At 37.8% G+C, this 12,163-nt stretch overlaps 1 protein-coding gene across 10 annotated transcripts in view; it reads right to left on the bottom strand.

Annotated features, from left to right (window-relative positions):
* The window catches only part of LOC123876384 (AT-rich interactive domain-containing protein 2), a 39,876-nt gene that overhangs the window by 20,299 nt on the left and 7,414 nt on the right, over window positions 1-12,163 (bottom strand). For 6 of the 10 annotated variants that reach the window (XM_045922603.1, XM_045922610.1, XM_045922607.1 and 3 more), the window contains 14 exons: window positions 11,574-11,714; window positions 10,839-11,008; window positions 10,093-10,211; window positions 9,623-9,708; window positions 8,861-8,983; window positions 7,184-7,261; window positions 6,883-6,975; window positions 4,655-4,685; window positions 4,072-4,127; window positions 3,238-3,711; window positions 2,542-2,631; window positions 1,884-1,922; window positions 962-1,069; window positions 566-668 (listed from right to left, as the gene is read on the bottom strand). In XM_045922603.1, the coding sequence (XP_045778559.1) occupies window positions 566-668; window positions 962-1,069; window positions 1,884-1,922; window positions 2,542-2,631; window positions 3,238-3,711; window positions 4,072-4,127; window positions 4,655-4,685; window positions 6,883-6,975; window positions 7,184-7,261; window positions 8,861-8,983; window positions 9,623-9,708; window positions 10,093-10,211; window positions 10,839-11,008; window positions 11,574-11,714 (1,711 nt within the window). The remainder of the gene's footprint in view (window positions 1-565; window positions 669-961; window positions 1,070-1,883; window positions 1,923-2,541; window positions 2,632-3,237; window positions 3,712-4,071; window positions 4,128-4,654; window positions 4,686-6,882; window positions 6,976-7,183; window positions 7,262-8,860; window positions 8,984-9,622; window positions 9,709-10,092; window positions 10,212-10,838; window positions 11,009-11,573; window positions 11,715-12,163) is intronic. The other 4 variants (XM_045922606.1, XM_045922613.1, XM_045922608.1 and 1 more) reach the window with 3 other exon arrangements.

The following is a 12,163-nucleotide window of genomic DNA, read 5'->3' as shown; positions in this document are numbered from 1 at the left end:
GGTACGGAACCCTAATATAGATTACTTAAGACTAGCTTCAACAGTGTGTATAGGTTACACACTATTTCTTTCATTTTTAAAATCTATGACTAAAAAATTCTGAATCGTCAGTAAGTCTTCTCGGTAGGAATTGGTAAATTATTTTGACGATTCAAAAGCACTTGTAAAAGTTTACTTGGATAAAAATATATTCTATTCTATTCTATAATATTCATAAGAGAACCAGAGTAACCGACATAGCTCAATGAGATGCGAGGCTGAAGTGGCAAAGGGCAGGGCACATAATTACTACATAGACAAACCGAAAGATGTTGGGGTCCCAAGGTGCTAGGTTGGCGACCTCAAAGAATGGAAGACCCCCCAATAGGTTAACGACGACATCAAACGAGTCATAGGGAGCCATTGGATTCAGGCGGGCGGTGCAAGAACATGACGTGCGGAAATCCCTACAAGAGACCTTTGCCCAGCTGTGGATGTCTATCGGTTATTAATGATGATGATGATGATGACGACGATGATAACTAAAAAGAAGGTACTGGAAAGGGAGAAAGGTAAGAAGAGTTACCTTGTAATATAATCTGTCCCGATTGCGAAGCGAGAATGTTCTGTACGTCCATCGGTTGTACTTGGAGCATCGGCTGTTGTACTTGTAAAGTTGGTTGTTGCATCTGTAAATAATAGAATCATCATGATCAACATATTGCCGGCCTACTACTGAGCACGATTCTATTCTCAGAATTAGAAGGGTTTAGGCTGTAGTCTGCTACGCGGGCCCACTACGGATTGGCAGACTTTCCACGCCTTTGAACTCTCAAGCATGTATTTCCTCACGATGTTTTTCCTTCACCGTGAACATGAAAGTGTCTATCTGTCTCTCTAGTTACTTTTCACATGCATGCCAGAGATTTTAAAAATCTAAATACGCGCGGGCAAAGTTCAGACAATATTCCAATTCCCATACCTGCATAGCTGAAGCCTGGTGTACTTGCAAAGTCGGTTGCTGCACTTGCAGTGTTGGTTGTTGCACTTGCAGCGTGGGTTGTTGCACTTGCATGGCTGGTTGTTGTACCTTGACAATATTACAAATGATAATAATTAGTAACTAAGTCATTTCAAAATAAAGTAAACTAAAAACTAAAATGCTGCTAATTCAGCTGTACACACTGTGGCTAATTCTATAGTACACAATCTCTAAGCTTACCTAAAATAGCAGGTCAAAATGTAGTGCTATCTTTTTCCCCAGGGAGCATTATTAAAGAGACAGCAATATATAGTACGCGACAGGTCGAGATGGAAACCGAGGTGGGGACGCCCCGCACACCCGCACAGCCCCCGCGCTAACCCGCTGCAGACGAGCGCGGGTTACGTGCGGGTGTACGGGGCGTCCCCCCGCCTCATGCCCCGATTGCCATCTCAACCTGTCGCGTACTATATATTGCTATCTCTTTAATAATGCTCCCTGGGGAAAAAGATAGCACTACATTTTGACCTGTCAATTTAGTTTGGTTTAGAGATTGTCTACCATCTAAGAGACTGTCTAGATTGTTCATCTGACTAACATATCAAAATTTCTACAGATATTTTTTGAATCAATATTAAAATCTGATACTTTATAGTTTATACCGACATAAATAGGCTAATGCTCATACATCTAATTTAGAAAAAAAAAATCACTAAAATCTATCATTTCTAAAAAGCTTTTTATTATAAAACGAATATATTAACTAACTATAAAGAAGGTGTAGACATTTATTATATGAGTAAAATAATATATCTAAGCAAGCAACAATATAAAAGATATAGATAATTTTATTAAATATTCAGAATTTTTAGAACATAATATGCAAAAAAAATTAAAATATACAATTTTCTATTCTAAACACCTTAGCCAAAGCACCAGCCAATATGATCCCACGGGGTCGCTATTTTGTACAGACATGAAAAAAATACAAACGATTACTTTATTCCGATATAAATAGATTCCGACTTTGAACTATTGACATATTCGATTGCATAAGGCCAAGTCCATAAGACAAGTGCAAGTAACAAAATGAACAGCTAATAATCCTTCGGTTGAAGAGATTTCCATCAAACATAGCTAAGAACCAGTGGCTCGATTGCAGTAGAATGACAGCTAGAACGTCACAATCGCAATCACCTCTGATTAGTTCACGCTTGCTCACTATTGGCTACAATGCATTGTTGCATAATAGCATTTTAGCCAATAACAACAATTGCGATTGTAATAATGATTGATGCAGGTTTTACGCAATCGAGATACAGTTCGACTAAACAGGCTTATGAATAAAAATCCATGGCAATGAATTTGGTACTTTAAGTAGTTTTCTGTTTCGTTGACAACTTATGTAGACCCTAAACCTTTTCTACACTAGTCTGACACTAGTCATTAAATCCTGCGTAACATGGTTGTCCGGTAGACATCGCTTCAAAGTTTGCATTGGGAGTTCAAAAAATCAAAACTCGTCCTATCATGTCAGTAACTGATTCCTATATAGTTTGTAACTAAAAAAAACCACTCACCAAATCATCTTCGTCCTCGAGAGCAGAGGCCGCGATCGCCGCGTACAGATTTGCTGCAGTTTTCGACACGCTCTCTTGTGGAGAATTGCTCTAGCAATAAAAGTGAAAATTAGATAACCCTTTTTTTTCCTCTTGTCTGACTTTACACAGATTAGCCAAAGTCAAGTTTTTAGTTATTTACAAGTTAGGGAAACTATATAAGTATGGACTTCGTCTGTGCCGGCGCTCGCCGATATACGCGCGGCGCCCCCTTAGAGCGCTTCCCAGTCAGTTCCACCACCAAAAAACACCAGCAAAATACAAAAACCGGCCACTTTTAACACAAAAAAAACACTCCAAAAAGGCATCGCACGCGCGCCAGCAAACGCCAACAAAGACGAAGTCCTAGATAACCCTTTGTTATATTTTAGTCTTGATCTCTCTATGCAGGCGTCATCCTATGTGCATTTACGAAGAGATTCGTACGAGAAGAGGGGCCAAACGTGGTGGTAGCCGATTAATCCGCTCCACGCTTTATTTGTGCTATAAGACCTACCTACCTGCCAAATTTCATGAAACTAGAATCTAGATCAACGGAAAGTGCTTGACAGACACGACAGACGGACAGACAGACAATAAAGTGATCCTATAAGGGTTCCATTTTTCTTTTTGAGGCGCGGAACTCTAATAAGAAAGATTTGACAATTTGAACCATACCTCAGATTTATCCTCAATCTTCACTTTCTTACTCGGGGGTTCCGTATACGAATGATCAGTGATCACAGTTTCAATCATTTGGTCCTTCTCCGACTTCACACTTTGAATGACACTTTGCTGAACAATTTGAGGGACCAACTGGTCATTTTTGATCTGGACAATTTGACCCTGATCGTTCTTGAATTGAAGTACACCTTGTAGTTGATCATTTTTGAGTTGTATTATCTGTCCTTGATCATTTTTAATCTGTATCAGTTGGCCTTGTTCGTTTTTGATTTGGAAGAAAGGCGCGCTCGGTTGCACGTCTGTATTGATTTGTATGAGCGGGTTTTCGGATTTGACTTGTACTATTTGTCCCGTTTCAGTTATTTGTATGGTCGGTGCGTTGATCTGTTGGCCCATTGGTACAACTTGTACTGGGGGATTGGATTTCTTTTCTAGGAGGTCTGCTAACATTTTGTTTTGAGCCGTTTTCTGTAAACCGTTTTTCGTGAAATTAGTTATTATTGTACGTTTTATCTTAATTTTTTTTTTTTGTTTTTATATACTGCGTGGCATTTTAATGGTAGTTTCCCCGCAGAGAAATGATTTCATGCTGGTAGTACAATCGATTTATAAAAATAAAAGATTAGAATCAAAAAATGGCAAACCCGAAAGCGACCAAGCGATAGCTTCGTGTCTGGTGAGTTTCTTTATTTTTGACATAAAAAAATTTATTTAAAAAAAATTAAACTCTTATTTTCGATAATGCCACTGAGGCTATCGTTCTGCCGCGGGAAATCAACCATGAAATTTCACGCTGTATATATAAAAAAAAAAGGATTTTATACATACGATAGTCAACTGTGCCTGTTCGTCAATCTGAATTTGTATCGGCTCCTCTTTCGGAACTAAAAAGAAAAAGAAATATTAGGGATTTTGCTGAAGTTTTACCAACACTTGAAGGAAATTCTGTTACAAATAATAAGTAGGTATGAAGAATTTCGGAACTGGTAGGCAATTCCTACCCTGCATGCCTCTGGTTATCGCGGCCCTTGAGTGCCATAGTCCATTCAGATTTCAGACCATGGTACTTTCACTGCCAATGACGAATCTTTCGTTATGTATTTTTAACCAGCAGTTTTATGTATTAAAATTAAAAAATGTTTCGAAATACTAAGGATTAAGGCCGATTCACACCAATTGCGTACACGTGACATGTGCGTAGTGACGCGCGTAAACCCCTAACACACCGGGTTACGCATACGTCCACGCTTTACGCAAGCGGTGTGCCATGTTTCATATAGCTCCATACATTACAACGCAATGGTACGGGCTACGTCTAGGCTTACGCAACGCTTACGCAGCCTGTGTGAACGAGCTATTAAGAAAAATTGGAAAACAGTTTCATTTCTCGTAAAAAAATCAGAATATTTACCTAAAACTTCTTCAACTGCGCTCACGATCATCTGAAAGAAAAAGTTAAAAAACTAACATTTTTTTTTGCCCATTATCAAAATATTAGGACACAAAATTATTATCTTCAGCGATGATGAAAGGAAATCTTCAACAGGACGCTTAAAGACTATTTTTCAATAGTTTATGGTTTTTTTAACTATTATTTCTTTAGTTGTAGGGGCCGCTTTTGAATTTTAGCGCAATTGGTGTGTCCTGTTTTGTTGCAATTTGTTGGGATATTCTCGTCTGGTCGTCCACGCGGACCCTGTCGGATCCAGGGGTAGCTGGTTGAAGCACGGACTGCTACTAAGGCTGAGATTTATAGAGCGCACTTTGACTTACGACACTCATAAAACGAGACAGCATTATATCACTGGCATAAATCTGTCTCGTTTTAACTGAAACTTTAGTTGGAGCAAAGTCAAAGTACACTCTATAGATTTCAGCCTAAGAGAGGGTCACTGGGTGGGGCCTTTAGGATTTTACAACCTCTTCTTTCGTTTGAGGTTTTCAAAAATTTGCGGATAAAACCGCGAAGCTTTATCGTATTTATGCGAATGTTTGAACGAAAGAAAGCGTTTCAGGCATTTACTTGTTAGAGCACACCGAATTTTTACCTCGATGCAATAATTTACAGCGACATCTAGTGCAGGTAATGAAAACTTGGTATACATGAAGATTCTGGAGCATTTCGCAGGCGTCCTAGCGATGATGATGACGACGCGAGACCTACTGGATATGATACTGTCTCCGCACGCGTGACGGCGAACCTATCACCCGCAGCGCGGGGAACATCCATACTGTATACTATATAATATATACTATATAATAATATTATTAATGCGAAAGTGTGTCTGTCTGACTGTTTGTCTGTCTGCTCCGTTTTCACGGCCCAACCGCTGAACCGATTTTAATGGAATTTGGTACAGACATGGGATACATCCCGGGGAAGGACATAAGCTACTTTTTATCCTGGAAAATCAAAGAGTTCCTATGGGATTTTAAAAAACCGAAATCCACGCGAAGTCGCGGGCATCACCTAGTCTATACTATGTACTAGAGGATGCCAGGTCTTTAACTATGTATATCCATACCAAAAAGTCACATCGATTTTCGGCGTGATTGAGGGACAAACCAACACACAAACCACAAACACACATTATTCAAAGTCAAAGTCATTTTATTCAAAGTAGGTACTATTGTACTCCTTTTGATGGATTATAATATTGATAGACAGATAGATAGAAAACTTTATTGCACACAAAACATGATATAACCAAGACAAAACAAAGAAACAAAAACAATTGTATGCAAAGGCGGCCTTATTGCTCAGAGGAATCTCCACCGGGCAATCTTCGGTGTAAGGAGGTGTGGAACCCTAGGGTCCCTAGGTGTGTTTAAAACAACTAGGTGTGTTTATAAGACAATTTTTATTTTTATATTATTCAACCTCTTCATTTTGAGGTTTGCAAAAATATGCGGATAAAACCGCGGGCATCAGCTATAAAAATAGCGAAAAGTGTCTGTCTGCACCCATAGGTAAGGCTTCTCGGATATTTGTGTCTCAGAAAGACCTAAACTTTTGCGCGGTGCAATAGCCTGCAGCGCCATCTAGTTCAGACGAAGGAAACTATTGTTGGTATTTAACTACAAACTGCAATTTTCTAAAGTAATGCTATCCTTATACGTAGGGAACAACGTGAAAACGATAGTACTATTTTTGGAACCATATTATAGTTTAAAGAGATTGTAGTACTAAATTAGCATATGATTAATTCTGTTCTAGATATACAATGGTACTAATTCTGAGCACAACTGAATTTTAGAGTATTTGCATCCTCTTCTACGCACTCTTACTAATGTTATGTGAAAAGGACCGATAGTTTGACAGTTTAAAATTTAATTTAGAGCTGTCAAACCTTGTGACTTTAGCTGCCAGTCACGCCTATTGTTTAAATTTGCAGGCGTGCACTAAAATTTATAGTCTTTAAATGTAAAATTTATGTTCCATCCTTTTTTTAGCTATATTAAAAAGAAAAGTATGCAGATACACCTTTAGTCTAAAACTAAAATGGTCGATCTTCTAAATCTATTGCTATCCGTTTCAAATTGCTCCCCGAGGAAAAGGATGTCATCTGTCAATTTAGTTAACAGTTTAGAAATTATACTACTGAATAAGCACCTTGTCAAGACTTATGCATATTATACCTTGTCCCCTTGCATAGTTTGACTGGTAGTAACTCCTCCGCCCGGAATTATTGTGGTGCATTTGATGAGAGCTTCTGGGTCCACCTCCATACTCTGGAATTCATACAAGTTAAGAGTAAAATAGACGAAAGATATAGATAGCTTTGTAATTGTAAGAATCTTACAGGTGGAGAAAAACTTGAATGAAAACTGTTAAAACTTTACTGTCATTGTACTGTTTTGATCGAGATCACAAATTTTGAGCGGGGGTGTTATAAATTTTTAATTTACACTTGTTATATATAAAAAAACAGTAACTTACTGCCTGATTAGATTGAACCAACACAGTACTGGCTTGTGCCGGCCCCACTCTCTGTTGACTCTGTTGTCGTTGCGCAACCTATATATATTTTAATTCATTGTTAAATACAACACTCGAAAGAAATTTAAAATAAGTACTGAATATAAATAGCACTTCTTATCTTATACAGTACTAACGGCCGTATTCACAAACGTTACTATGAGGTCTCACAGTGCGCTGGAACGCATAGTGTAGGTTCCACCAATCAGATCATTGTAAATTGACGTGATACAGTCATCTGATTGGTGGAACCTACACAGTTTTGTTTTTACACGCATTTTGAAGTCAGTTTTTACAGAGACCGTTTACTTTTGGTTTTTCAGTAAATATTTCAAAGTAATAGGCCAAAGTTTACTAAAGTTTTTTTGCAACCATTTCAATTCGCACACTACACTAAATCAGTTCAGAAATCTCAGAGAAATTGATGTACTTCAAGTAGAAAAAATATCCTATTTTTGGAAGTTCGTTAAAAAAACTATAATAATGTTTAAACTTAGCTCGAATAATAAAGTACCACCTACTATAGTGGGCATTTTGACTCATAAATAATTATTTAAAAATTCTAACATTTCATTAAGTCCCACTTTTAGATGATTTGATCTCTAAAAAATATGCAAAAAGTAGAATTGAATATCCAAAAGATAAACAATTACAAACAGAATATTACTGTAATCATAGTCATTTCTAAATCAAACTATATCTAAGTTTTAGTAAGATTCAACAACAAAACATATTAAAAAAAACTAAAAACCTTTAACATGCTTCCAATAAGCTATCTTTGCATGCCTAATTTCGATTTCTACCCAAAATAATGGTTAGTTTTTATGACATGCTTAACTATTTTTGCTACAACGTATCAAATTTTTCAAATTTTAGTGTTTTAATAAGTACTTCTTGTACAAGAATTACATTACATGCATTTTGTTAATTTTGCTTCTTAAAAACGTTTTTACCAAATACGGTCAACATATTGTCAGGTTGTGAAAGTTCGCAATTTCTGCTTTTCTCCTGTCTAGAGTAAAAGCAATCTAAAATAAAATCACATTTAATTTTTCTAGTGGCTATTCTATTTATTTCTATCTATCTTGTCTATTAATCTAAGTAACAAGGCAATCGGATTTCTGGCCAGCTCTTCTCAGTAAAACTTGCTTTTCGAACCAATCAAGTTAAGGGGCAAGCGACGAGTCTGCCCGCGAAATTCAAATTTTACTTAGTTTTTCGCAATTTGTAAACTAATACGACTACGTAGGCTTATGGCACTTTAATTGCAGCAATAACAGTATCATCCTCACAGGTTTATATAAAAATCTTTACTTGAAAGGGTCCAGTTTAAGAAGTTAGTTCTAGTATCGACTATAACTCACAAACTAGTCGATACTAGGACAAACTTCTTAAAGTGAACCCTTTCAAGTAAAGATTTTTATCTAATCCTGTGAAAATGATACTGCCATTGTCGGAATTAGAATGCCATAAGCCTACTTTGTCGTATTAGTTTACAAATTACGAAAAACCAAATTAAATTTGAATTTCGCGGGCAGACCCGTCTCTTGCACCTTAAGACTTTTCAGTCAGTCAGTCAGCCTTTATATATAGCTACGGTATAGTGTGTGAGTAAGTTAGTAGTGTTAGTGGACTTACTTGCGCGTGCGATGCGGGTGCGGGGCTTACTTTGTGCGCTAACAGGTGCTTGATGAGGGACGTGTTGGACGGAGTCGACTCTAACGCCTGCGATAGCACTGGATGGGGTGGTTGCTGTTGGATCTGAAAGTAGAACAATTTGTGTTTTGATCTACAATATATTTTTTTGGCTACAAAATAAAGTTGAAAACTAAAACCCGACTACGATCGTCATAATAAACGCTGCAATATCGGAGTAAAATTGTTTTTCTGTCCCTTGGTATATTTTAATGTTGTTGTACACTTATATGTATGAGTTCAGAATTTTCTCCTCTTTCATTTGACATCCCACTCGATATAATAGCAAAAGAAAATTTTTTGAGACCTCCACTTTTTTTTTAAGTAGCATCTGTTAGGTCAATTTTTTTCATATAATTCATATAAAATATAGCCTATGTCACCCGGACCCTTACAACGAATCAATTGACATCTCATTCATCAAAATCGGTCCAGTAGTTTAGACACTAGGGTGAAACACACAGAATTTAGATACAAACATACATACATACACACACACATACATACACACATCCATACATACATAGACTACTAAAATCATTACCCTTCCTTTTGGCTTTGCCTCAGTTCTGTAAGAAATCATTGAAAGAATTTGTGGTAATTCAATCCATATCCACTATAATATCCTAGAAAGTGACGGATCTGCAATTTTGTTAAACATGACGTTTAACAAAATTGCAGATCCGTCATTATTTTTATAATTACCTGAGGCTGCGGCGGCGGTGGCTTGGGCTCGCTTACGGCTGGCTTATTCGTCAGTTGAGCTTTCAGGATGGGCGACGATGGGCCTGCTTATAAGACCAATTTTTTAAATCTAACCAAGGAAAAAATTTAACCAAGGAAAAGGTAACTGACTGGTCTATCAATGCACAGCTTAAACTACTGCACGAATCAGGCAAAATTTCGCATGCAGATAGCTATTATAATATAGAGATGTGCTAAGGAGAGATTTTTGAGAATTCACCTCCCAAGGGGGTAAAATAGGGGTTTGAAATTTGTGTAATCCACGCGGGCGAAGTTGCGGGCATAAGCATTATATAGATATAGCGCGTAACTGAGTAAGCTCCTGCGGTACACAACAACAAATATATCCTCTTTATAATATAATATTGTCGGCCATTCAGTCAGTCACAGTACTGTTTTATAATTATAAATATGAAATCAGTACCACTTACCAGCAGGTGGATTGGTCCTATTGGGCGGATTTTTCAGTCGTATGCCGATGTACACATGTTGAGTTTCTCCAGTCGATGTGCTTATAGTATTAGGTCCCACTGTGCCTCCGAATACAGTTCTAAAAATTAGAAAAAATATTCTCATTACCCGACTGTGGCAAAGCCAAAAGGAAGGGTAATGATTTTAGCAGTCTATGTATGTATGTATGTTTGTAACCACATTCTGTGTGTTCCACCGTTATGCCTGATTGGGCCGATTTTGATGAATGAGGTGTCAATTGATCTGTTGTAAAGTTCCAGGTGACATAGGCTATATTTTATTGGAAAAAAAATTGACCTAACTGATGTTACATCAAAAAAGTGGAGGTCTCCAAAAATTTTTTTTTGCTGTTGCATCGAGTGGGATGTCAAATGAAAGAGGAGAAAGTTCTGAGCTCATTAATATAATCAAAAAAACAATTTTACTCTTAATATTTCAGCGTTTATAAAGACAATCGCAGTCGGGTTTTAGTATTCAAGTTTATATACTATAGTTTTTATTAATGGTGGACCATTTCACAGGTAGTGTGCAGGAATATCGCTGAAGGAAATTGGTTCCACAGTTTGCATGTGCGTGAAAAAAAGGATCTGGCACAAAGGGCGGTCGAAGTGCACCAGGCACCTAGGTGGTTGAATGAAGTTTTGATCCTCAATGAGGTCTTACCACATCGCGTGGAAACCGCTAGTAAGATAGATCGTTTACGCACCTAACAAGTCTTGGGAAGTGCGCAGGCGCAATGACTCCTTTCCGCGACAGTTTAGTGCAACAGTTCAGGTATTGTCTGTATACGTCCGCCGCGTCACATGTGCTGTTGTCATTGGGCGGTAGAGCCTCGTACGTGGCACGCAGCCACGCTTGCACGAAATGCTCGTTTTCCTGGAAAATTTACGGAAGATAAAGTAAAGTAAAACATAATGTAAAAGTATGAGATAATTTAGCCTCAATGGTTCAACGGTTAAGGAGCGGATTGAAATCCGAAAGGTCGGCGGTTCAAAAACCACTTTGCACTACTGTCGTACCCACTCCTAGCACAAGCTTTACGCTTACTTAGAGCGGAAAGGGGAATATTAGTCATGATTTGGCTAATATTCCCCTTTGTTGAATTAAGTGTATCATTTATTCTGTCTTTGTAATTTTGTAACAATAAAGTTGTTTAAATAAATATTCTTTTTTTTTTAAATGCGTGTGCTGGACGTCGCGCACGCTTTATACGGGGTGTTACCTAATGCTTTCCGAAAAATTCATTAAACCAACCTCTAAAATGCACTAGATTGTGCTAATTTTGTTAAAGAAAAAACCGATCCCGTTGATACAGCAGCAATAGAAATACATATTATACACTCTGAAAATTTTAACTGTCTACCTATTACAGTCCAGGAGATACAACCACGTTAACAGAGACAGACAGACAGACGGACGGCCGGACATTTGTTATACGTACTTGCACAGTTCGTTGCTGTATGTGCGATTGCTGCAGAGTGGACATCGGCGCTGAGACAGGCACGGCCGAGGGTGTGGGGTTGGATGCCGCGGCTAAGGGCGGGGGCTCTGCTGTTGGTTTCGACGGCGTAGTTGGTTGCGACTGAAATACATATTTTTCAACATATTTTAGAAATTAATGCATTGACACATGTCACTCTAATGTTTGTTGTGGTTTTTGTCGACAAACTTCTGAGGAATTTATTCCGTTGGAGCTAATTCTGGATTTAGGTCATGCGTCTCATAAAAATGCATTGTCATCGAAACAAAACCAACATGGAACTATGAACAAAGACTTGCAAGGCTTGGACTCGGCATCCTCAAAAGCAGGTGCGAAAGAGGCGATCTAATTGAAACATAAAAAGTACTAAATAAATATTATAACGTCCCAAATTTTGAGAGCATTGTTCCGAGAAAGAGCTATACTAGAGTAAGGGGACATGATATGAAGCTACAATATCAATAATTATTGTCATCGTCATTAACTCAGTAGCATAAGAGAAAGTAGTTCTAATTCAGCTTGCAAGGTTTGACCTAAACATACGAACAATG

This window comes from Maniola jurtina, chromosome 21 (assembly GCF_905333055.1).
Source record: "Maniola jurtina chromosome 21, ilManJurt1.1, whole genome shotgun sequence".
In the NCBI taxonomy this organism is placed as follows: Eukaryota; Metazoa; Arthropoda; class Insecta; order Lepidoptera; family Nymphalidae; genus Maniola; species Maniola jurtina.
The sequence above is the reverse complement of the archived record's forward strand: the minus strand, read 5'-3'. Positions and strand labels throughout refer to the sequence as shown.